Here is a 24,611-nt window from a genome sequence, read left to right as displayed (position 1 = left end):
TCTGATAATCTAGCCATTGAGATCGATCTGATAATCTAACCAATGAGATCAATCTGATAATCTAACCAATGAGATCAATCTGATAATCTAATCAATGAGATCAATCTGATAATCTAATCAATGAGATCAATCTGATAATCTAACCAATGAGATCAATCTGATAATCTAACCATTGAGATCGATCTGATAATCTAACCAATGAGATCAATCTGATAATCTAACCACTTAGATCAATCTGATAATCTAACCAATGAGATCAATCTGATAATCTAACCAAGGAGACCATACAGTAATACTGACACTCCAATACCAAACAACTCAATATATTTCCTGTAGTAAGTAATTTTGTTCCATTTCAATACTAGTCTACAATATACACAATATACCTAGCCATATAAAACACACACTTTATAGTAAATTTGACTATAGAATAAATTATACACTTATAAATATTTCCACTGGTGCTACTAATATATTCAAGTGTCCAGATATAATAGTTGATGTATGTGTATTTTTAGTACTCTTAGAAATTCTACAATCTATTGGTTTTCAACAAGAAATCATTCTTGGAACATGTCAAAAAATAACATATACTTTCAAATGTTGTACAAAAGACACACAATGTACAATATTATTATAATTATAACTATATCATCTGTAAATCAATACTCAAGTCTCTTAATTCTTTTGATGTAGAAAATGGACATCATCACCTCTAAATCAGTACTCTAAATCTGTAATCTTGTCCAACAATCTACCCTTTCAATGGTTGCCATAGAAACCGCATATATTTGAATTTGCATCCTGAGCAGCATGTCCTTGTGGTTAAATGACTGTATATTACAAACTAGTATTAAATGTCCAATCTCATCAAAATAATTCATTCTTTTGTAATTTTCCTCTGTGAATACAATAATTTTTGTCTGTAAATTGCTTTCATATAGTTTTTAACATTTCATTTTTCTTACCACAAGGAATTCCAATTCTTTCACTTGACATGTCTCTTTATATTCTCTTCCAGTACAATAAATCCCAGGTTTTACATTACTCTCATATATCATACTTTCAATATCCTTACAAACTAGTTTATTTTAGGTCAGAAATTCAAATCTTTTTTACTGGCAATGATACAGATATTTCACAAATAAATGATCAGTGACAAATTCACATGTCATGTATACATTTTACTTTCACTTTCACATTGTATTCTGTTGACTGTATATTGTTAAGTAAAAACATGTCTATCTGGGATTGTCAACATTTTCACTGGCGTTTTTTTTTCCACAAAATAAAAATGACAAAAATATTATTTACACATAGTCACCATGCATACCATAATAAATCTATGAAAATTAGGTCTTGGCAAAACTTAGAATTATTTTAAGTAAAATTTAATTTTTATGTTACCATTTACGAAATGAAGCACATTATACATTGGTATAAAAATGTTGTTGATTTTATGAAAGTGTGACAATCAAATTTCTTGAAAAAATAGTTCAGTCACATTTTCTTACATGCACAGGAAGTGACTGGTGCACCAATGTTTTCTGTCAATATTCACAATGTCTGCTTTATGTAGCTTGTTAAAGACTAATAAAGCCCTGTCTGTCTATACATGAATTTAGTCACTCAGGATAGATATATTGTCATTAAACATTACATACTCTAGACAGATTAAGTGTGAGTCAGCTCAACCGAGTAGAAACCTTACCAACTCTGTTTTACATATAGATCTTTGCACAAACCAATCAGCCATGTGTCATGTCTATGGCAGTCTGTTCATGACAGCTTACACAGATTTACACAATGAGTCAGTTCAGTTTATTTTGGTGATAATACTGTTTTACACTGGAGAGGAAGTTGACAAATTAAGATAACCAAAACAGATGTTAATAGTGAATATGTAAACTTAGAATATATACTAAGTCTTTCCTGTATTGCCACACCTAGATTTACTTTTAACTTCCTTCTACCACTATGACTGTGCTAATGAAAGATCATGACCTTACCCAATATCAGATGACAATAGCCTTGCATTGTGTGGTACTCTGATTTGATTTGATTTCTGAACTGACTTGATTTGGATATACTTTGGACTACTTCATTTTACAAACAAATTTATGAAAGTGATAACAGGTTATTTGATGTTGGTGTTACATTTATTTACACAGCTACAAGGGGAAATACCATATTGATAAGAGTGTAATAAAAAACCCATACATTGTGTATACTTACTAGATTATTGATCAATAGTATAGTTTACTATACATATTACAATCACTATGATCACCTCCACCGTAGTATAGTCAAACTGGTTACTTTAGCAATAGAATCTGTGCTTACCCTGAAATCAATAGTTTAATGGTATTGGAGAGTTGATATAAATGTGATTATGTTATCGTATCCCAACATTATTTAATCAAACACGGCCGTACTAATTGCAGATTAATGAGCAACTGTTGGAATAAAGTAAACAATTACAACTGTCTGTCAGTGTGTGATAGATTACTACTGACAAGCACTGTTCAGCCTTTCCCCAGCAGGCAGTTTTGATAGATTTTCTGTAAAATTTGTCAGTTTGACTGCATGTATACTTGGAGAGGATAGTGATTGTAGAGAATGTCATCAGGTATAGGATCTAGACTACTAATTCAATGGAAAACAGATTTTCAAAGTATAACAAAAACTAAATAGGGAGAGTGATATAGGATTAAGTTGTCTAGTAAATGCAGACACCTGAAATCAGGTTATTTTACTGTCAATGTATTTATTAAAGGAACTAAAATTTTAACTAAAATACAAATGTTCTCATTTTGACTCCGCTTTATCTTAGTAGTTCAAAAATCTCAACTACAGTGTATGGACTTAGATGCAATATACCAAAGTTAATGTATTATTTGACAGTGGATAGTAACTCAGAATTGATCAATGATTCTATGTTTATGTTGATTCAAGCTTCAGCTAAATAAACTAAAAATAAATTTAGAACCAAACTATAGACATTCACATTATGTGATGTTTACCAAATATCAAGTTGTGTACCACTAGTGATATACAACATGTCAAATGTACGGTTAACACATCAATGGATAAATTATGTATTACTTGTGATTATGATTCTGTCAATTATAGATTGTAATTCAAAAATTATGTCATAACAATTGACGGTAATTTCATTAAATCTACAATCAATGACCCATTACTGTAATTAGATGACTTCCAATGGTACTTGGAACTGTGGACTGTAATTCACTGTATTTGGACTACCTTCTGATCACAAGTTTAACTATTATTAACAGTACTTAAAACTTCCAACTTCCAATTGTAAATAAACTATATTTGAACTGGCTTTGACTGTTCTACAAAAGCACAATACAATGTATATAGAGACCAGCTAGTAATACAGTCTGCCTTCAATGGCAATGCATGCACCAGGGACCTCCTATAGCAATGCATACACCAAGTACCTCCTATAACTGGTAGACTGATGAACTGTGCACTAAATATTTCCTGTAACAGTTAAGCTCAGATGGCTCTAAGGACCAAACATCCACTATGACAGGTAAGCTCTGATGGCACTACGGATTCCCTTCCTGCATATTGGACACTTCTTTAGTTTCTGTGAGCACACATCACAAACAGAAAGATGTCCGCATGGTTGGAAGAGGATGCACTTGTCCCTATCCATGCATATTTTACATTTCTTTTCTTCTTTGAGTTCTTCTAATGTCCGCTCGCTTTCACTTGGTATATCTTCACTTTGATAACTAGTTGGACATCCCATTTGTAAATCATCATGTTGGCTGTCATTGGTGAAATTTTCCACTGGAAAATTATCAAAATGTCCAAATATATTAATCTCAAGTAAGAAACATAACTTGGTTGTTTCACCTGTTAGTATTACAAATGCACATTAAAGGGATACACTACTCCAGAAACATAAAGGAATGTTCATAAACTGGAAAGTCATTCCATGCTTTCATCTCAGTTCCCCTGTCATTTAACCAGGGTTTCCTACCAGTATTTTTGTTAAGGGTGGTAAGTAGGTAAAATCTATCTGAGTTCCGGAGTCATTTTACCAGGGTTTCCTACCAGTGTTTCTGTTATGGGTGGTATGTAGGTAAAATCTATCTGAGTTCCCCTGTCATTTTACCAGTGTTTCCTACAAGTATTTCTGTATGAGTGGTACATGCAAGTAGGTAAAATCTATCTGAGTTCCCCTGTCATTTTACCAGTGTTTCCTACAAGTATTTCTGTATGAGTGGTACATGCAAGTAGGTAAAATCTATCTGACTTCCCCAGTAAGGTTACCAGTTTCATATATTCTATTGTTAGGTTTGCCATTCTGTTTCTGAAGTCTTTAAACTTTACCAGACACTCTGAGAGAGATGATTAGAACCAGACACTCTGAGAGAGATGATTAGAACCAGACACTCTGAGAGAGATGATTAGAACCAGACACACTGAGAGATATGATTAGAACCAGACACACTGAGAGATATGATTAGAACCAGACACTCTGAGAGAGATGATTAGAACCAGACACTCTGAGAGATGATTAGAACCAGTTTCCTTTGACATCTTACCTGGTTGTATTGAGGCAGTACCACCAGATTCAGGTCTTTGATATTCAGCAATATTAATACCACTGTAATTATCAGATCTGTCACGTTCTTCTTGTACTTGTTTCTCATAATCCCAGACAGCTAGTAAGACTTCATGGGCTGTGGGAAACACAGTGTTACCTTGCAGTCTTTCATCTAATGCTTTCTGCACAGTGTTTCTATTATAACCCATGTCTAAGATAGCAATTACTGGGTCACTCCTCATAACAGCCTCCAACGTCGCTTCATGTTTATCTACACAAACAACAAAAGAAACTTTGTGTCATGGAAATCTCAAGCACAGGCAAATCAGACAGGGTTTTTTACAAGAGGTGTGACTGCAGGGGTTATGTGTTGCATTTGGAATAATAGAATAATTCTCTATAGTCTCAAGGGTGATATGTTATATTCTTGGAATAATAGAATAATTCTCTATAGTCTCAAGGGCTATATGTTATATTCTTGGAATAAGAATAGTTCTCTATAGTCTCAAGGGGTGATATGTTATATTCATGGAATAATAGAATAATTCTCTATAATATTTATAGTCTCATGGGTGATATGTTATATTCTTGGAATAATAGAATAATCTATAGTCTCTACAAACTAAAACATAGATATTCAAACCTTTGTTTCTTACTTATCAGTTTTTACTGAGATAAGTGAAAGAGAATAACTTGTAAGAACACCACTTACCTAATTTACCCTTATCATCTTAGATAACCCATTATCAGAAGACCACTTATCTAATTTACCCTTATCATCTTCATATCCCATTACCAGAAGACCACTTACCTAATTTACCCTTATCATCTTAGATAACCCATTATCAGAAGACTACTTACCTAATTTACCCTTATCATCTTAGATAACCCATTATCAGAAGACCACTTATCTAATTTACCCTTATCATCTTAGATAACCCATTATCAGAAGACTACTTACCTAATTTACCCTTATCTTCATAACCCATTGCTCCAGGCACTTTGACATCAGAACCTGGTGGTAGCTGTAGGTGACATTACAACAAATTTTGTTTTATGATTTTCAATATAAATGAGATGACAATGACAATACCAACGATATCAGGGTGGTTCAAATAAATACAGTTAAAGATTGAACAAATATTGGTAGAACATTACATATGCAAATGTACATGTTGTGTACATGTGTATGTATACACTGTCAGTGTGTTTCTATGTGTTATGTACAGGTGTCTGTCCGTATACACTGTGTGTTTTTCTATGTGTTATGTACACCTGTGTACGTATACACTGTGTGTTTCTATGTGTTATGTACAAGTGTCTTTGTATGTATACACTGTTTGTGTGTTTCTATGTGTTATGTACAGGTGTCTGTGTGTGTATACACAGTCCATATGTGTTTGTTTGTTTGTATGTGTTATGTACCTGTGGTGTCTGTGTATGCACTCATTGTGTGTTTGTATGTATTATGTACAGGTGTCTGTGTGGTGAGTGTTGTCCTTAGGTGTACATACATACATACATACATACACAATGCATGTGTTGAAGCATGCATGTACATTTATGAATGTATGAATGTATGAATGAATGAATGAATGAATGAATGAATGCATGTGCATGCGTGCGTATGTATGTATGTATGTATGTATGTATGTATGTATGTATGTATGTATGTATGTATGTATGTATGTATGTATGTATGTATGTATGTATTATGTGCGTGTGCGTACATGTGTGTGTAAGTGCGTGTACATGTGCATGCAGGTTTGTACATAACTACATATGCATCTGTGTGCACAAACAATAGAGTACATACTTCACAAATATCCCCATGTTGCATTTGTTCACAGCTGGTCAGATCTTCAGAACTTGGTGTATATTCCCCACAAGCTGAGTTGACAAACTCCACATATTCTTGTCCTCTTCTCTTTAACACATATGGACATTTTGGAAACCATCGAGCATGTTCCATCCATGGTTCGTCTGTTGGCTCCCAGTTTCGCAGTCCGCCATCACAATAGAAACATTTACAATTATCACCAATACCTACAATATACAAATTTATCAATATACAGTTGTTAAGTTACATGTAATCCTGTTTTCCCCAACTTGTAGTTTCTTTGTGTTCAAACAAATACCCCTGGTAGAAAACTGATTAATCTTAACCACAAATAAAATGTTTTGCAAACCAATATTGAATGTGTATACAAGTAGCTGATGCAGTATAAAGTCTATGGAAGGTTGAATTTGTACAAATGTATTGCTGATGTAGCAAGTCAATGGAAGATTGAATGTGTATACAAGTAGCTGATGCAGTATAAAGTCTATGGAAGGTTGAATTTGTACAAATGTATTGCTGATGTAGCAAGTCAATGGAAGATTGAATGTGTATACAAGTAGCTGATGTAGCAAGTCTATGGAAGGTTGAATTTGTATATAAATGTATTGCTGATGTACATTGTAGCAAGTGTACGGAAGCATTGTATACAATTTGTCATGGATACAAATGTAAATGTGTGAATTAATAAATCAATGATATGCTAGAAAATGAATGAGTATTTACCAATTTTACAAGTACATTGTATATTGAATGTGTACATATGGCTTTAAACCCTGTATGACATACATGGTGTATTTGTACATCATACATTGTATGTGTACATACGGCTTTAAACCCTGTATGACATACATGGTGTATTTGTACATCATACATTGTATGTGTACATACGGCTTTAAACCCTGTATGACATACATGGTGTATTTGTACATCATACATTGTATGTGTACATACGGCTTTAAACCCTGTGTGACATACATGGTGTATTTGTACATCATACATTTTATGTGTACATACGGCTTTAAACCCTGTATGACATACATGGTGTATTTGTACATCGTACATTGTATGTGTACATATGGCTTTAAACCCTGTATGACATTATTACGTGGTGTATTTGTACAAATCCCTGTGTCTTTGCTAAGGTTTGGGTACACCAGGAACAGAAAGGACAAAATATGGTAAAACTGGCATACCTGTAGTTTCCAATACATTGTACCATAATTTTGGTAGGGAACCCTGGTAAAATGACAGGGGAACTCAGGTAGATTTTACCTGTTTACTGCCCTTAACAAAACACTGGTAGGGAACCCTGGTAAAATGACAGGGGAACACATGTAGTTTTACCTGCTTACTGCCCTTAACAAAACACTGGTAGGGAACCCTGGTAAAATGACAGGGGAACACATGTAGTTTTACCTGCTTACTGCCCTTAACAAAACACTGGTAGGGAAACCTGGTAAAATGACAGGGGAACACAGGTAGATTTTACCTGCTCACTGCCCTTAACAAAACACTGGTAGGGAACCCTGGTAAAATGACAGGGGAACACAGGTAGATTTTACCTGCTTACTGCCCTTAACAAAACACTGGTAGGGAACCCTGGTAAAATGACTGGGGAACACAGGTAGATTTTACCTGCTCACTGCCCTTAACAAAACACTGGTAGGGAACCCTGGTAAAATGACAGGGGAACACAGGTAGATTTTACCTGCTCACTGCCCTTAACAAAACACTGGTAGGGAACCCTGGTAAAATGACAGGGGAACACAGGTAGATTTTACCTGCTTACTGCCCTTAACAAAACACTGGTAGGGAACCCTGGTAAAATGACAGGGGAACACAGGTAGATTTTACCTGTTTACTGCCCTTAACAAAACACTGGTAGGGAACCCTGGTAAAATGACTGGGGAACACATGTAGATTTTACCTGTTTACTGCCCTTAACAAAACACTGGTAGGGAACCCTGGTAAAATGACTGGGGAACACATGTAGATTTTACCTGTTTACTGCCCTTAACAAAACACTGGTAGGGAACCCTGGTAAAATGACTGGGGAACACATGTAGATTTTACCTGTTTACTGCCCTTAACAAAACACTGGTAGGGAACCCTGGTAAAATGACAGGGGAACACAGGTAGATTTTACCTACTTACATGTACCACCCTTAACAAAACACTGGTAGGGAACCCTGGTAAAATGACAGGGGAACACAGGTAGATTTTACCTACTTACATGTACCACCCTTAACAAAACACTGGTAGGGAACCCTGGTAAAATGACAGGGTAACTCAGGTAGATTTTACCTACTCACTGCCCTTAACAAAACACTGGTAGGGAACCCTGGTAAAATGACAGGGTAACTCAGGTAGATTTTACCTGCTTACTGCCCTAAACAAAAACACTGGTAGGGAACCCTGGTAAAATGACAGGGGAACACAGGTAGATTTTACCTGCTTACTGCCCTTAACAAAACACTGGTAGGGAACCCTGGTAAAATGACAGGGGAACACAGGTAGATTTTACCTACTTACCACCCTGTACAAAAACACTGGTAGGGAACCCTGGTAAAATGACAGGGGAACACAGGTAGATTTTACCTGCTTACTGCCCTTAACAAAACACTGGTAGGGAACCCTGGTAAAATGACAGGGTAACTCAGGTAGATTTTACCTGCTTACTGCCCTAAACAAAAACACTGGTAGGGAACCCTGGTAAAATGACAGGGGAACACAGGTAGATTTTACCTGCTTACTGCCCTTAACAAAACACTGGTAGGGAACCCTGGTAAAATGACAGGGGAACACAGGTAGATTTTACCTACTTACCACCCTGTACAAAAACACTGGTAGGGAACCCTGGTAAAATGACAGGGTAACTCAGGTAGATTTTACCTACTTACCACCCTGTACAAAAACACTGGTAGGGAACCCTGGTAAAATGACAGGGGAACACAGGTAGATTTTACCTACTTACCACCCTGTACAAAAACACTGGTAGGGAACCCTGGTAAAATGACAGGGGAACACAGGTAGATTTTACCTGCTTACTGCCCTTAACAAAACACTGGTAGGGAACCCTGGTAAAATGACAGGGGAACACAGGTAGATTTTACCTGCTTACTGCCCTTAACAAAACACTGGTAGGGAACCCTGGTAAAATGACAGGGTAACTCAGGTAGATTTTACCTGCTTACTGCCCTAAACAAAAACACTGGTAGGGAACCCTGGTAAAATGACAGGGGAACACAGGTAGATTTTACCTGCTTACTGCCCTTAACAAAACACTGGTAGGGAACCCTGGTAAAATGACAGGGGAACACAGGTAGATTTTACCTACTTACCACCCTGTACAAAAACACTGGTAGGGAACCCTGGTAAAATGACAGGGTAACTCAGGTAGATTTTACCTACTTACCACCCTGTACAAAAACACTGGTAGGGAACCCTGGTAAAATGACAGGGGAACACAGGTAGATTTTACCTACTTACCACCCTGTACAAAAACACTGGTAGGGAACCCTGGTAAAATGACAGGGGAACACAGGTAGATTTTACCTACTTACCACCCTGTACAAAAACACTGGTAGGGAACCCTGGTAAAATGACAGGGGAACACAGGTAGATTTTATCTGCTCACTGCCCTTAACAAAACACTAGTAGGGAACCCTGGTAAAATGACAGGGTAACTCAGGTAGATTTTATCTGCTCACTGCCCTTAACATAACACTGGTAGGGAACCCTGGTAAAATGACAGGGGAACACAGGTAGATTTTATCTGCTCACTGCCCTTAACAAAACACTGGTAGGGAACCCTGGTAAAATGACAGGGGAACACAGGTAGATTTTACCTGTTTACTGCCCTTAACAAAACACTGGTAGGGCACCCTGGTAAAATGACAGGGGAACACAGGTAGATTTTACCTGTTTACTGCCCTTAACAAAACACTGGTAGGGAACCCTGGTAAAATGACAGGGGAACACAGGTAGATTTTACCTGCTTACTGCCCTTAACAAAACACTGGTAGGGAACCCTGGTAAAATGACAGGGGAACACAGGTAGATTTTACCTGCTTACTGCCCTTAACAAAACACTGGTAGGGAACCCTGGTAAAATGACAGGGGAACACAGGTAGATTTTACCTGCTTACTGCCCTTAACAAAACACTGGTAGGGAACCCTGGTAAAATGACAGGGGAACACAGGTAGATTTTACCTGCTTACTGCCCTTAACAAAACACTGGTAGGGAACCCTGGTAAAATGACAGGGGAACACAGGTAGATTTTACCTGCTTACTGCCCTTAACAAAACACTGGTAGGGAACCCTGGTAAAATGACAGGGTAACTCAGGTAGATTTTACCTGCTTACTGCCCTTAACAAAACACTGGTAGGGAACCCTGGTAAAATGACAGGGGAACACAGGTAGATTTTACCTGCTTACTGCCCTTAACAAAACACTGGTAGGGAACCCTGGTAAAATGACAGGGTAACTCAGGTACATTTGTAGATTCTTCCTGCTTACTGCCCTTAACAAAAACACTGGTAGGGAACCATGGTAAAATGACAGGGGAACTCAGGTAGATTTTACATGCTTACATGTACTGCCCTTACAAAAACACTGGCAGGGAACCCTGGTAAATGACAGGGGAACTCAGGTAGATTTTACCTGCTTACCACCCTAACAAAGACAATGGTACAGTGGTAGGGAACCCTGGTAAAATGATAAGGGAATTATTAAACTCAGATAGATTTTACATGCTTACATGTACTGCCCTTACAAACACACTGATAGGGTTTCCTGGTAAAATGATAATGGAACTCAGGTAGAGTTTACCTGCTCTGCCCTTAATAAAAACACTGAATAATATAACAAGTGTACCACTAATAACTTGGAAGTTATCTTAATGAATTGGGTTGTTCACTGGAAATTGTATACACTACATTTTGTACAATTGCATGTGATTGTATTCATTTACAACATGTACATGTATACATGTGTATGTACAATGTACTCTATGTTACAGTATAAACAGTGCTGGTGTAGTAGTGGTACATGTATATGGAACATGTTTTTTACAAAAAGATACATGTAGTGCACATTTCAACTTTAGACGAACAATAACAAAGACACAAGACACACAGGATGCAACAGGAGCCAATTCCTAATTACAGTGAAAAGTGATAAAGTATTGCTATTCTTTTAAAGACTAGTAAAAATAGGCTTCTGCTGCCAAATTACACATGGACTTGATCATATTAATAATTCAATTACTTACTTTCCAACTGGTAATCAAGTACAAGTTGGGAGAATGAGGATTGATTTATTTGAAATTGTTCAAATGTTATTTAACACATCTGAGTTGGTCTTTTGAAAGGATCCACATTTAAACCTCTTGTCTATCAAATATCTGTGTGATCTTTATATACACTGAGTGTTTCATTACAGTTTATCAAGATATTATCCCACGCATTCACATTACATCCATCACTTCATACCACCCATAAAAAAACTCTGTCAGGCTTTATGTTACAAAATGAGACATGATTTACACTTACAAGTATACATATGTACTGTCTTCTAAATGTAAGTTAATATACTCATTAATATTATAATAATGTTACAGTATCTGTACATTTGTACATGACTGTCTCTGATGATATTAAAGCTGACATTTAGAATACAGAGGTGACAATACAAGAGATATCATCCACTCCAATATAAAGTACATGTAATTGAGTCATAAATAAAGATTCAAATTTACATCATATCATGTCATCCAAGAAATTGAAATGTTACTGAAATATCCTGCCAACCCTCTAGAGAAAATAACACCATGTAATGGTAATACATCGACTTCAATACACTGACTATGTGAGTGTAATACACTGACCTCAATATACCGACTGTGAGTGTAATACACTGACCTCAATACACTATGTGAGTGTAATACACTGACCTCAATACACTATGTGAGTGTAATACACTGACCTCAATACACTATATATATGTGAGTGTAATACACTGACCTCAATGCACTATATGAATGTAATACACTGACCTCAATACACTATGTGAGTGTAATACACTGACCTCAATACACTATATATATGTGAGTGTAATACACTGACCTCAATACACTATATGAATGTAATACACTGACATCAATACACTATGTGAGTGTAATACACTGACCTCAATACACTATGTGAATGTAATACACTGACCTCAATACAATATGTGAGTGTAATACACTGACCTCAATACACTATGTGAGTGTTATACACTGACCTCAATACACTGACTGTGAGTGTAATACACTGACCTCAATACACTATGTGAGTGTAAAACACTGACCTCAATACACTATGTGAATGTAATACTAGTATACTGATCTCAATACACCGACTATGTGAGTGTAATACAGTGACCTCAATATACTATGTGAGTGTAATACACTGATCTCAATACACTGTGAATGTAATACACTGACCTCAATACACTGAGTGTAATACACTGACCTCAATACACTATGTGAGTGTAATACACTGACCTCAATACACTATGTGAGTGTAATACACTGACCTCAATACACTATGTGAGTGTTATACACTGACCTCAATACACTGACTGTGAGTGTAATACACTGACCTCAATACACTATGTGAGTGTAATACACTGACCTCAATACACTATGTGAGTGTAATACACTAACCTCAATACACTATGTGAGTGTAATACACTGACCTCAATACAATATGTGAGTGTAATACACTGACCTCAATACACTATGTGAGTGTTATACACTGACCTCAATACACTGACTGTGAGTGTAATACACTGACCTCAATATACTATGTGAGTGTAATACACTGATCTCAATACACTGTGAGTGTAATACACTGACCTCAATACACTGTGAGTGTAATACACTGACCTCAATACAGTGAGTGTAATACACTGACCTCAATACACTGACTGTGAATGTAATACACTGACCTCAATACACTGACTGTGAGTGTAATACACTGACCTCAATACACTGTGAGTTTAATACACTGACCTCAATACACTGACTGTGAGTGTAATACACTGACCTCAATACACTGTGAGTGTAATACACTGACCTCAATACACTATGTGAGTGTAATACACTGACCTCAATACACTATGTGAGTGTAATACACTGACCTCAATACACTATGTGAGTGTAATACACTAACCTCAATACACTATGTGAGTGTAATACACTAACCTCAATACACTGTGAATGTAATACACTGACCTCAATACACTGTGAGTGTAATACACTGACCTCAATACACTGTGAGTGTAATACACTGACCTCAATACACTATGTGAGTGTAATACACTGACCTCAATACACTGTGAGTGTAATACACTGACCTCAATATACTATGTGAGTGTAATACACTGACCTCAATACACTGTGAATGTAATACACTGACCTCAATACACTGTGAATGTAATACACTGACCTCAATACACTATGTGAGTATAATACACTGACCTCAATACACTGTGAATGTAATACACTGACCTCAATACACTGTGAATGTAATACACTGACCTCAATACACTATGTGAGTGTAATACACTGACCTCAATACACTATGTGAGTGTAATACACTACATGTACTTTATCTCGCTAACAAAAATCTAATCTTGAAATCACATGACGTTTGTACTTAAAGAGATTTTTGCAATTTTTTATATAGTTGAGAAAACCTTGAGTAATCGCCATAGCTTCCAATCACTACACATGACTACACTGCAAGTGATCAGGAAATCAAATAACTGTAACTTACAGTGTGTATGCAGTAAGTTTGATGCACTGAATGATCTAAACAAAAATACCATGACACTTATAGGTGGCTATGTATGTATGTACAAATCTAGCTGCCAGTGAGTATTCTGTGCCTATATTCACCCATCAGAATTGTGTTTACTGTAAATCAGGGTTCGTACACTTAAAGCAAAACAAAATTCCAGGACTTTCCAGGGGTTTTTCGTCAGTTTTCCAGGGGTATTCATATTGATTTTGGCCATTTTCCAGGGGTGTTGACACTAAAGTATATTTTTTGAATGACATCTAATTGTCTGATGTGTTGAAAATTAACAACAGTGAATCCCATAATATGTCACAAAACATTTTAAAGACAATCGACACTATGCAAGATATTGGTTTCAAAACCACGTTTACACGCTAAGATTAACTGTCCTACCCCCTAAGTAGCCGTTTCGTCAAGCTGGTGCATTGATCGTGTAAGATTGAGTCGCAGCATTCGTCAGTCTAATTCAGACATATCCAGAAAAATAAATCAAAAACTAAAGTTTGTCCTCGTTATTGTATGGTTTGATGTTACTAGATTTATAAGTCACCTAAAATAATTTTTTTCTTCAAAATTTTGAATAAAAACGTCATTTACGTAACGAAATTTCGAGCTATGAATAACTAAATACATTCATCGCTTGCGTCTCGATGTTTATGTACCGATGCCACGAGTTGCGGAACATCGCGATTTCAACTCAAATTTGACCATTGACGAATGTTACTGTACCGACAACATAAAACAGTAGTTTATTCTTTTAGAACATGTAACACAAATACCCATTTATCGACAAAATAAAAGTCACAACCGTACTTCCACAACCCGGAAATTCAACTGCACTTCCCTAGGCCCTAGCCCTAGCTTGTAGTATCAGTCGTGTTACGATAATCTTGTTAACAGACCTACTGTACATGTTACCCCGGCCGGGACTGTTACAATATCATGTCCCTGAAATGACGACTGGGAGATGTACGGAGTAGCAATATATGCAAGATCGAAAGAAACACTGCGGCGCCCATTCAACTAATACGCACGGTCTGTGGGGCAAAGTGTCCCGTGGAACGATCGCTTGACTGTCTGGGTTCAATCGGCGTGAATTTTAATTCATCACCCAGCGTGGCGAATGACTTTGAAAATATTTTCGCGATTTCACATTTACGAGATTCAGAATCATATGAATGGGTGGCTCGAGCACGGGCATGACGATCGTCAATATTAATCGATCGATTGAACATGATCATTTTCCAGGGGTAGGGCGCATTTTTCCAGGGTTTTCCAGGGTTTTCCAGGGAGGGTTTGAAATTCCAGGGTTTTCCAGGGTTTTCCAGGACCGTGCGAACCCTGGTAAATGGTACTTCAATTCATGCAAGGTTGCCAGACTTGTGAAAATCAAGACAGTGATTGTTTTGATATCACTGAGGGTGGTACAAGTACATTTAGATTACAGACATTTGTTACCCAAGATATATTTCAGAATACAATAAAATATCAATAATATTGAATGATGTATTTAGCAGATAATATATGGAAGGGGTATAATAACACAGATTTCTAGGATCGTGTAAGTCCACACACAGCAGATATATCGTGGTGAGTGTGTGTCTTTGCACAATCCTAGAAACCCATGTTATTTTACCCCTTTCTTATATTATCGGCTAAATACGTCAATATCATTGATATTTTATTGTATTCTAAGACATATCTCAGGTAACAAATGCGGTGCCTGTGATTTAGATGTATAGAATCAAATGTGTACATGCACTCAGACACTCAGGTTTTATTTTTTACAAAGATTTCCCAACAAAATTATAATAATACAACTACATAATATACTATACACACGTACATGTACATGGTATGTATGGAAAACTACATGTACATGCAAGCTTTGCCTGTTTTTCTCTATCTCTATCTCTATCTCTGTCTCTGTCTCTGTCTCTATCTCTGTCTGTGTCTGTCTCTGTCTCTATCTCTGTCTCTCTATCTCTGTCTCTATCTCTATCTCCCTATATGTATATACATGTGTACCTGTATCTCTGTTCCGTATGTATGTATGTATGTATGTATGTATGTATGTATGTATGTATGTATGTAAGTACGTACGTACGTACGTACGTACGTACGTACGTACGTACGTACGTATATATGTATGTGTATGTATGTATGTATGTATATATGTATGTATGTATGTATGTATGTATGTATGTATGTATGTATGTATGTATGTATGTATGTATGTACAATGTATGTATGTATGTATGTATGTACAATGTACATGTATCTATCATCTATCTATGTATCTGTCTGTCTATCTATCTATCTATCTGTATTTATTTATTGTGTCGGTATGTTTCTGTCTCTAACTCATCCCTCTAATATTTCAATGGTAAACAAATAATGAAATTGGTTTGTATATTGTCTATATAAATTGTCAACAATTTAATGGATTTTAATTCATTTTTAAGACAAACCTAATAATAATGTAGTATAAATTTGCAATATGCATGCATGATATATTTCAGTCAATATGACTCTGCCAAAAAAGCAGAAATACATGTAAAACTCTGGTGAATACAGACATAGAATGTACAATGTACATACAAACTACACATCTAAATATAATACATGTACATGTATATTTGTATATTACACTTGTAATGTGTACATGTACATACTGTAGTACATGTATATTATAGCACAATCATTAATTATCAAGTCCTTTCATGTACCTTGCTATTTTATGGGCAATAACTGCTGTGAGAACAATGACATGTACAAGTAGCTCACATACATATGATTTATTACACTGCATTACAAGTACAGCACTCACTTTCCTGTACTGGGATCAATGACTTTATGAGTCACAGTTGCTGTATAACAATCAAGAGGAATGGTATGGCCTGGCAATATGTTAATACTGAGTTATGAGAGTTATTGCAGTCATGTCATTTACATTGTATGTCTGTACATGTATGCATACATTGATAACACTGACATGAACTAAATATAGCTTTGTAACTATACACTAGTAGTATGTCATACACAGTTTACAAATCAATCATTTCTTTTATTTGTCTTCATTTAGCCAAGGAAAATAGTCCTTATATTTGTATATAACTTGTAAGTCTACACTAGTACAAAATGTATACTGGAACAATATTGACAAAACCATTACATCAAGAGTATATTTTATCTGAATGATTAAATATAGGGAATGATATTTAATAACATGTACAGGCTTACATTTGTACATGTAATAAAGGGAAACTTTGGGGAAATATAACGATTTTGAACATTTTGACTCATATTTTGAGCTATACAGAACTAGATGTAAATAGTGTATTTTTGTTTTAAAGTGTACATGTTGGTTTATGCATGTTATTAGTATACTTACAGTATGCATGTATTACTATGTCATGGGCTGAGTTCTGCCAATAGCATATAATACATGTACAACAGTAAATACAATATTTACTATATGTACATTGTACCTTTTGAACGTGCAACAAAAATACAATGTAACAAGTCATTGAGAATGACATATTCCCTGCTATGATTGGGTTTTAAGGAATTATCACTACTCTGATCACGCAACAACACTTGTGAACCTAAATCAAACAGACTTAGATATGTTGTGTCTGCTTGTTGGACATGGAACATGCCTACAACAATAAATGATGGGTCGGGTATGGGGGATTGTATCACGACGAAAATGGATATGCACATGTATGTCATAGAACACTGTCCTAATACCAACTTTGAATGAGATCTGTTCAAGCATGTCTGAGTTATTGCTTTGGACATAGAAAATTCACAAACAAAATGGCTGCTAGGCGACCATATTGGATCGTATCATGACAACAATATATATGCACATGTATGCCATAAAACACTGTCCTAATACCAACTTTGAATGAGATCTGTTCAAGCATGTCTGAGTTATGGCTTTAGACAGGGAAAATTTGCAAACAAAATGGCTGCTAGGCGGCCATATTGGATCGTATCATGAAACAAATTGACGTGCATATGTATGACATTGTATGTTGCCCCTGTACCAAGTTTGAAAAAAATCGGTCCAGGCATCTCCAAGAAACGGCTGCGGACAGACGCACGGACGCACGGACGGACACACGGAACCCAATCCATAAGTCCCCGTCCCGGACTTCGTCCGGCGGGGACTAACAACCTACATGTAAAATGTATAAACTAAACATAAGAATGTTTGTACACCATATGCTTCTTAATCCTGATCATTTAATTCCTGAAAAGATGGGAATTAACTATATTAAAGTACAAAAGGTAGCATGCCTTACATTTCTGTACTACAGATGGAGGAATCATTTAGTTTCAACTTAAATGATAGAGTTTGTGACACTCAAAATGGCAAGTAGCTGAAAAGGCAAAAATCAAAGAAATTTCCCAATACTACTAAACAAGTTTAATTATCAGTTGGTAATTTGCACTTTGACCTTTCAACCCTAGGGTCAACATTGATGTACATTTGTATATTTCATCCTTCAGTGGTTGTTTTCATATCTGTTTTTAGCATGACTTGATAGTATTTTGTCTGTGAATTGAATGCTAATATTATGTACATTAACATGACATAAACATATAAAGTTTACATGTATTACATATTGTCATGGGTTTCCACACCTGCATAGTTTATTACATATTGTCATGGGTTTCCACACCTGCATAGTTACACATTTTTTTAATTATGAGACAATATTATTCCCCCAATATTTTTCTCCATTTAAAATTTTTTTTCATTAATCATGGAAAATGCAAGTGATGAAGCCTTGTCACTAAGAATACAAAAGTTATTCACAAAACCCTTCCCATGTGAGTATTTTCAGCTGAATGGAGAAATATTGGGATTTAATATCATTAGACAAATACATGTATCTGTGCTAACCAAGTGAAGTTAGGAAAATATGTAGAAAATAATGACAAGTGTTATTATATTGATATTGACACATATTGTGAGTGCTGCTAAACAAACAATGTGTTTACATTGTACATGTATATACATTATATACATTTCTTACTGTAAAACATTCGCCTGTATTGTCAACTTCTTTTTTCAAATTGACCTACATGTACATGTATGGAAAACAAATTACATTGTACATTGTACATTACTACATGTTATTTGTCAATACATTTAGTCCTGTACCTTTCAACTGAGGAGACAAAAATGTTAACTTTTAATTAGGCCTAAAAATATAATTGTTTGGTGCCGGTAACCTGACCCCACCTACAATGTAGCTTTTCACTGCCAACCCTAAACTTTTTTATTTATACATATATTTGAGAAAAAAATTAGTATTATCGCTAAAAAGTTGTGAAGTCTCACAAGAAATAGTGAAACCAACATCAATTTAAAAAGACCAAATAAAACTGTTCTTCCAATCTGTAATGGCTGTACATCTGATATCAAGAAATAAAACAACACATGAGACCATTTGGAAACCAATGGAAACCTTGAACTTCATGTAGACACTCACACAGAAAAAAAAAAATAAAATGAAATAAAAAATCTACCTACCCCACCTATTCTAAAATTGAGTGCAATTAGAACCACACAATAAAGAGCCCACACAGTGTACATGTACATGTAAGTTATATTTGTGTGTTATCTTTATGGCGTTTATCTCATCATGAAACCTTGTCATCAGGCTTACTGATCTTGATAGTTCAATTAATAGCTTTGACTCGTCTAGGGAAATGGAATGTAAAAGGTAGGAATGCAGACATTGTAGACCATTTTTCAACGTGGCCCTGTGGGCTCATTCATCAGATTTATTGGAGCCTTTTATAGAAAATATGTGCTTATCCCACGATGCTGCACTCTAGAATGAACATGGCAAGTCATCATTAATTTATATAAATATTAACACTTACAGAAATGTTATTTTGTATAAACATAGACTGTGGCCAGACATTCTAAGTACACTGCTTGGAGTGGCACACACAGACATCGTAAATGTACATGTATGGTAACCTACACTTTATGTGTATTGTAATTAAGTTATAATATGATGATTTGTTAATTCTGGATACATGTACATTGTACCAGTGCAATTCATACAGTGTACATGTAAATATGCCATTAATTTTACACACTGACATAAATAGATATACATGTATCACAAGATACTCAGCTTACAAACTATATTGAATTACCACATTAGAATTCCTTATCAAGTCAATGTAGACATCAAAGTGTATTTCCCAAAATAAATTGAAATTATACAATTAGAAAGAAGTTATATGTACAATGTAGTACGGACTGAATGTGATGACAACTACTGTACAATACATATATATAGCCGGCTTGTGTTAGTTCACCTAGTGTTGTACAATGAAGTGTTAGTTCACCTGGTGTTGTACAATGAAGTGTTAGTTCACCTAGTGTTGTACAATGAAGTGTTAGTTCACCTAGTGTTGTACAATGAAGTGTTAGTTCACCTAGTGTTGTACAATGAAGTGTTAGTTCACCTAGTGTTGTACAATGAAGTGTTAGTTCACCTAGTGTTGTACAATGAAGTGTTAGTTCACCAGGTGTTGTACAATAAAGTGTTAGTTCACCTGGTGTTGTACTATGAAGTGTTAGTTCACCTGGTGTTGTACAATGAAGTGTTAGTTCACCAGGTGTTGTACAATAAAGTGTTAGTTCACCTGGTGTTGTACAATGAAGTGTTAGTTCACCAGGTGTTGTACAATAAAGTGTTAGTTCACCTGGTGTTGTACTATGAAAGCCGGCTTGTGTTAATCCACCTGGTATTATATTTGATGACAACTACATGTATGTATGTATGTATGTATGTATGTATGTATGTATGTATGTATGTATGTATGTGTGTGTGTGTGTGTGTGTGTACATTGTACATGTACTGTGCTATTATACCACACAGTATACTCAAGCCAGGTTATTGTCCTCAAACAGAAAACATGGATCATACATGTGTACATGTACATTTTGTATACCTTGGTCGTTCTACGTCAAGATAACCCATGTCTGTGTCACTGGTTTTATTTTGCTTGATAAATGAGTCAAAACATTATAAATTGCCATTATTTTCCCAGACCTTACATAAATTATGCTTGAGGAGGTGTATTATTTTATTCCCTGATATTTTTCTTCATTCAGCTGGAAAATATTCATGACCTAAGGAGGCTATGTCACTACTCATCTAGTGACTTGTAGTGACATAGCCCCTCAGCTTGTTCACTCATATTTTCCATGGCTGAGAATAATATTTAAAAGTACATACCTGTATAATAGAATCCTGCTTGTGCTAGTTCATCTGGTGTTACATTGGCAGTTTCAGGCCAGTTATGATATGTACTTAGTCTTCTCTTTAATTCTTTGTACTCTGGATGAACACATGGTTTGACAGCATTAACATTGCAGATACTTGCTGTTTGCTGTTGCTGCTTATGGTGTTGTTGTTGTTGTTGTTGTTGTTGTTGTTGTTGTTGCTGCTGATGATTAACAGCTTCACTAGCTCTTACATCTTCTGGACCCACCCCCTCTGATACTCTAACTGGTAGTTTTAAATTCATTTCTTCATCACGGTCCAATCTGATTGGACGATTTCCACAGTTAATCCCTAACACAAAATGGCATGATGGGAAATGGCTTCGATGTTCTGTCATTGGAACATCTGTTTCTTTCCAGTTCTTCAAAGTACCAAAACAAGCAAAGCACTGAACTGTGTCACCATATCCAACATAATAGAAGCCAGCTTTAGCTAGGTCTTCAGGCTGCACTGCTGAATTTCTTGGCCAATTAACAAATGTTAGAAGTCTTTTTTCTTCTCGTTGTAATGTTCTATTTGCTTCCTCTAACTGAGCATTTGCTGCTGCTTCTACTTCTTGTTTTTTGTCCTTAATTTTAAGTTCTTGTTCAAGTACATTGGCGAGTTGTTGTTGTGCACACTCAGTACCAGACTCCATCTGATTAGGACTTAATAGAATACGTTGTCTAGGACTTGGTTGAGGCATAGCATCCTGTCTTTTGGCCAACAATGGTTTATTCCTTGAATCCTGACCTTGCACAAATGGACAGGCAGGGAAGAGTTTTTTATGTTCTCCCATAGCAGTGTCACCGTGCTCCCAGTCCTGTATTCTTCCCTTACAAGAGAAACATTCTACAATGTCTTTACTATTAGTAAAAAAGAATCCAGCTCTGGCCAAAGCTGCTGGCATGACAGGCGCATAATGTGGCCAGTTTCTAAATGTGGATAAACGAGTTGCTTCACAATTCATATCATTATCAGCTGTTTCCATACTTTCTTCTTTGACATCCCCATCCACCATCATCAACTGAGTGTTATTATTAAGATACATACGTCCCATGGCAGAGTCTAAATCCTCCATATTACATTGCCTTGTCTCTATACAATCCATCTCTGTATATGATACACACTGACACAACTTTACAAATGTACAACTTCAATTTTTACAGTCCTCTAACATTTCCTACAGTGTACATGTACATGTATGGACCATCAGATCTGTAAAACATCAAAATTACATTAACTATCAAAGTAATGAAAACAAAGTTACCCTGGGAATACTTTGTTGGTTTACTAATATCAGGGCTCCTGTTACACCCGTCAGCCTAATATTGAGAAACTAAACTGAGGAAGCAATTTCAGCTTACATGTACATCTAGTTATGCTAATTTATTTTGACTAAAACATTAATTGTCTCAGCTACTTGTACTACTGTAAATGAGCTGAAAGAAGTTTACATGTACATGTATATATGTACTGCAAAAGGGAATACATTGATTGTATTTTATGTATTGTTGTTGCTTGACATAGTAGATCATACAAGTGAATGATAGTGGTGTCTCCCTGGCGATATAATCACCCTGTAATCAAGATAATGTAAAAACTGAAAGTCCCCAAAAAGTACACTGTAAGATCATGGAAGTCATTAGACACACCATAACACTGTGAGTATAATCTAACCTAGCTATGGATGTATACACTATGAGGTTCATCATGTCATCCCTCTCGGGGGGTTGGGGGGGGGGGGGAGTTAGCCAACATCTATTCAATGACTAGTTGCAACAACAGTTTTAAGTGTCTGTCTAAGCCAAAACCTGGATTGTCACTAGTATTATACAAGAAATGGATCGAATGGGATCTCAGACTATACATATTTGGTTGGTGGATGGGTTTATTCTATAGTAGCTATACATGTACACATAATACATGTACATACAAGTCTGAAGTAGTACCTTATGTGACCTTCGATGTGTTACAAGTAGGGAAGCTGACCTTTTCTAAATATTCTATATGACAGTTCTCATCACGCTGCTGACTTTTCTCCAAGGATCTAGACGCCATGGTCACAGTTTTATCATGGAAGTATAGATTATACCATAGATCCTACATGTACATGTAATTTGGTGTAGGGTTTATGTTCAGTGTATATTACAAGTACATGTACCCTGATTATACCATAGATCCTACACGTAATTTGGTGTAGGGTCTGTGTTCAGTTTATTCTACAAGTACATGTACCATGATTTTATCTTCGTCACAAACCGGATGTGCTGGGGAATACCCTCTTTCATATGTACATTTCTACATCTGGACATTGCTCGTCTGAACGTATGCAACGGACGTCAACAGCGATAGTCCTGCTTGCTGACGAAGTACGGGACTCGACTCTGACATTGTCCCTTTCCTTGTGGACAATGTCAGATTCCGTAGGGCTTTACTGTTACATCGTCAACATATGAAGGACTACACAAGATCGAGAGCGTCATATCATTACATGTACATGTAGTATCTATTGATCTATTGTGGCCCCGTGATTGGTAGTGAAGTAAACCTTCATAACATATTCACGTTTGAAAACAAAATTAACTTTTAAAACGTTAGAGTAAAGAGTTGACCACCTACCAGATTACGTGCGAAATAGTCGAAGATCAATGGTACGCTGACACTGTTTAAAAGCCGAAGCAACCGGGAAGTAATAAATAGCACTGCTAGCTGCTGCGGCTACACGATTAAACACAGCACGGTATTCGCAAATTGTTCATCAAAATAAAATTACAAGAAAAGTAGAAAATTCGCGATTGACAATGTCTTTTATAGTATAAAGAATAAATACAATTATTTTTTTCGAAATTTTTAGAATTAAAAATTCCCCGTCTCGGTGTTTTCGACCGATGTTGACTTTTATCGTTTTAATTATGTACTAGAAATACCACATAAACGTTGCGCCATTCTCTACGTAGAGGGCACACTCTATTATCGGGCGGCAAGAATCATAGAACACATACAATATGGCCATAGACCCTCCA

The 24,611-nt window shown here is 36.1% G+C and overlaps 1 protein-coding gene across 1 annotated transcript; it reads right to left on the bottom strand.

Moving 5' to 3' along the window:
* Positions 1 to 222: 222 nt before the first annotated feature.
* LOC144444182 (putative inhibitor of apoptosis) lies at positions 223 to 24,314 on the bottom strand. Its single transcript, XM_078133595.1, has 6 exons — positions 24,208 to 24,314; positions 21,559 to 22,803; positions 6,405 to 6,634; positions 5,550 to 5,613; positions 4,587 to 4,859; positions 223 to 3,825 (listed from the first exon to the last, which is right to left on the bottom strand). The coding sequence occupies exons 2-6, from the start codon at positions 22,694 to 22,696 to the stop codon at positions 3,554 to 3,556; spliced, it is 1,977 nt and encodes a 658-aa protein (XP_077989721.1). The 5' UTR covers positions 22,697 to 22,803; positions 24,208 to 24,314; the 3' UTR covers positions 223 to 3,553.
* Between the last annotated feature and the right edge of the window lie 297 nt (positions 24,315 to 24,611).

The sequence above is a fragment of the Glandiceps talaboti genome, chromosome 13 (genome assembly GCF_964340395.1).
Source record: "Glandiceps talaboti chromosome 13, keGlaTala1.1, whole genome shotgun sequence".
Lineage (NCBI taxonomy): Eukaryota > Metazoa > Hemichordata > Enteropneusta > Spengelidae > Glandiceps > Glandiceps talaboti.
Note: the sequence above shows the minus strand (reverse complement) of the source record. Positions and strands in the feature narration are given on the sequence as shown.